This window comes from Hyla sarda, assembly GCF_029499605.1.
Source record: "Hyla sarda isolate aHylSar1 chromosome 1 unlocalized genomic scaffold, aHylSar1.hap1 SUPER_1_unloc_20, whole genome shotgun sequence".
NCBI lineage: Eukaryota > Metazoa > Chordata > Amphibia > Anura > Hylidae > Hyla > Hyla sarda.
The window spans coordinates 458,432-460,882 of NW_026607582.1; the positions used below are offsets into that span (position 1 = coordinate 458,432).

General features: G+C 45.6%; 1 protein-coding gene across 1 annotated transcript; it reads left to right on the forward strand.

The window, feature by feature from the left end:
• The first annotated feature begins 468 nt into the window (after window positions 1-468).
• On the forward strand, window positions 469-1,768 carry LOC130298091 (DNA damage-regulated autophagy modulator protein 1-like). Its single transcript, XM_056550985.1, has 2 exons — window positions 469-1,015; window positions 1,102-1,768. Exons 1-2 carry the CDS (start codon window positions 891-893, stop codon window positions 1,700-1,702), a joined length of 726 nt encoding a protein of 241 aa, XP_056406960.1. The 5' UTR covers window positions 469-890; the 3' UTR covers window positions 1,703-1,768.
• The last annotated feature ends 683 nt before the right edge of the window (window positions 1,769-2,451 follow it).

Sequence of the window (2,451 nt, forward strand, 5' to 3'; positions counted from 1 at the left end):
AAAACCCAAAACCTGTCCAGAGGAAAAGTTTCTGAGTTGCCCATAGCAACCAATCAGATCGCTTCTTTAATTTTTCATAGGCTTTTTCAAGAATAAAAGAAGCAATCTGATTGGTTGCTATGGGCATCTCAGCAGCTTTTCCACTGGTCAGGTTTTGATAAATCTCTCTCTATGGGGGAGATTCATCAAAACCAGTGTAGAGGAAGAGTTATGCAGTTGCCCATAGCAACCAATCAGATTGCTTCTTTCATTTTTGAAAAGACCTCTGAAAAATGAAGGAAGCAATCTGATTGGTTGCTTTGGGCAACTCAGAAACTTTTCCAGAAATGGAGGATGCTAACTTTTTGTATCTTATATGGAATTATTCCTATATTCATACATTTTGGAATCATCGATGTTATTGAAAAAAGGTATAACATTAAGATCGAACGAGACCCTTAGATGCTTATCCTTGGAGATGTCGGGGAGTCTATATATAAGAAAAGTTTAATTAGACTATTTCCTTATGCAAAGGTGCTGTCCGGGCATGCTGGGAGTTGTGGGTTTGCAGCGGTTGGGGGTTCACAGCTTAGAGACCACTGCTATAGAGGGTGCAAATGTATCCGAGCCCTGGAACTCAAATAATGTGAAATATGAGATGATCAAAATGGAGCCCCTGCACTAATTACTTGGGTTCTGGGGTCTGTAAGGTCCATAGTAGAAACATCAGGTTCTGTCCATAGCAGATACTAAATCATGGCAGCTCTAAGAAACAAGCAGTCATCGTGACATCAGACATGTGATGTCATAGACAGCTGGAGTCCTGACATTCCACTGACAGCCGCCCGAGCCTTCATTCTGTAGATTGTTACAGTGCGATTAGCAACTTCTATTTCTTCTTCTTGACTGAGATGGAGCTAAAAGGTTTGGGGTTCGTCCCCCTTCTGTTGGCGTTTTGGTGTGTGGCCTGGCTTGCCACCAGCTACATCGTGACGGTCGTCCTCGGCCATGCCGCCTCGCCACTGATGCACATCAGGTAAGATAAACAAGCACAAGATTCTTATTTCATGGGTTGGGAGTGAGGAAATATCCATAATAACATTGGTTTCTTTTCCTTCACAGTGACGTGGGAAATTTCTTTCCCGAAAACATATTATTGAGAATTGGTTTCATAGGGACATCCATTGGCACTTTGGTACTAACCTTTCTTATTTATAAGTATATGGTTATGCATACTGAAGAGTTCAGGGGTCATCAGGTCCTGATCCAGAGGATCCTGCTGGCCATTGTGTGGGCCTCCTGTTTTGGTACAGCTGTCATGCATGTATTGTCCCCCGAAGAATATCCCAGGATACACTTTGTCAGCACGGTAATTTCCATTACATGTGAAGCCTTATACTACCTTGGGCAGTCCATCCAGATGTATAAATTACCAGGAGCAAACAAAGTCATCCACCATAGTAGATGCACCTGCTGTGGCCTGACTTTTACCTGCGCAATTTTCTACTTTGGATATAAAACATTACAGGAATTATTCTATGATGATGAAGACTGGGACGAGATCCGTGAAATCACCACCATAATCATCGAGTGGGTGATGCTTCTACTGATCCTGATAAACACCGTGACCTATTATTCCACCATGCAGAGGTTAATGTTAACCGTCTCCAGGAACAGCTGCAAACTCTCTCTTAGAGTAAGAATTGATGACTTCGGGGTGTAGACCACCACGTGGGCCATCAAGTGGACTTCTGGGAGAGATACTGCACAGGACACGGGAAACCATAAAAAAAATAATATGAGCTGGTAATATTACCTATACAAAAAAATAAAAAACATAAAAGAAAAATATTGGTGTGTGACGTGTAATACCTACCGTATATACTCGAGTATAAGCCGAGTTTTTCAGCACCATTTTTCGTACTGAAAATGCCCCCTCGGCTTATACTCGAGTGATCTCTCCGCCTGTCAATCCCTTTTCAGTGGTCTTCAACCTGCAGACCGCCAGATGTTGTAAAACTACAACTCCCAGCATGCCCGGGCATGCTGAGTGTTGTAGTTTTGAAACCTCTGGAGGTCCGCAGGTTAAAGACCACTGCGGCCTTCGTCATCATCCAGCCCCCTCCTTTTGTTTTGTACTCACCTCCCCTCGGTGGGAAGGAAGGGTTAGCTGGTTCGGGCCCTCTATGGTGCAGGGACCATCCGGTGGGGAGGGTTAGCCGTTGCGGGCTGTCCATTTTCACCAGGGGGCCCTCTTTTCCACGCTTCGGGTCCGGTCCCGGACTAGTGACGTTGCCTTGATGACGACGCACAGGGACGTTCATGCACAATGTCCCTGTGCATCGTCGTCAGGGCAACGTCACTAGGACCAGCTCACCCTAACTTCCTGCCGAGGGGAGGCGAGTACAAAACAAAAAGGTGAGGGGGGGGGGGGGGGGGGGGCTGGATGATGACGAAGGCCGCAGTGGTCTT

Coding starts and splice junctions, on each gene's coding strand:
- LOC130298091 (XM_056550985.1), top strand. CDS start 891: ATGGAGCTAAAAGGTTTGGGGTTCGTCCCCCTTCTGTTGGCGTTTTGG. Junction 1,016..1,101: donor TCGCCACTGATGCACATCAG/GTAAGATAAACA, acceptor TTTCCTTCACAG/TGACGTGGGAAATTTCTTTC.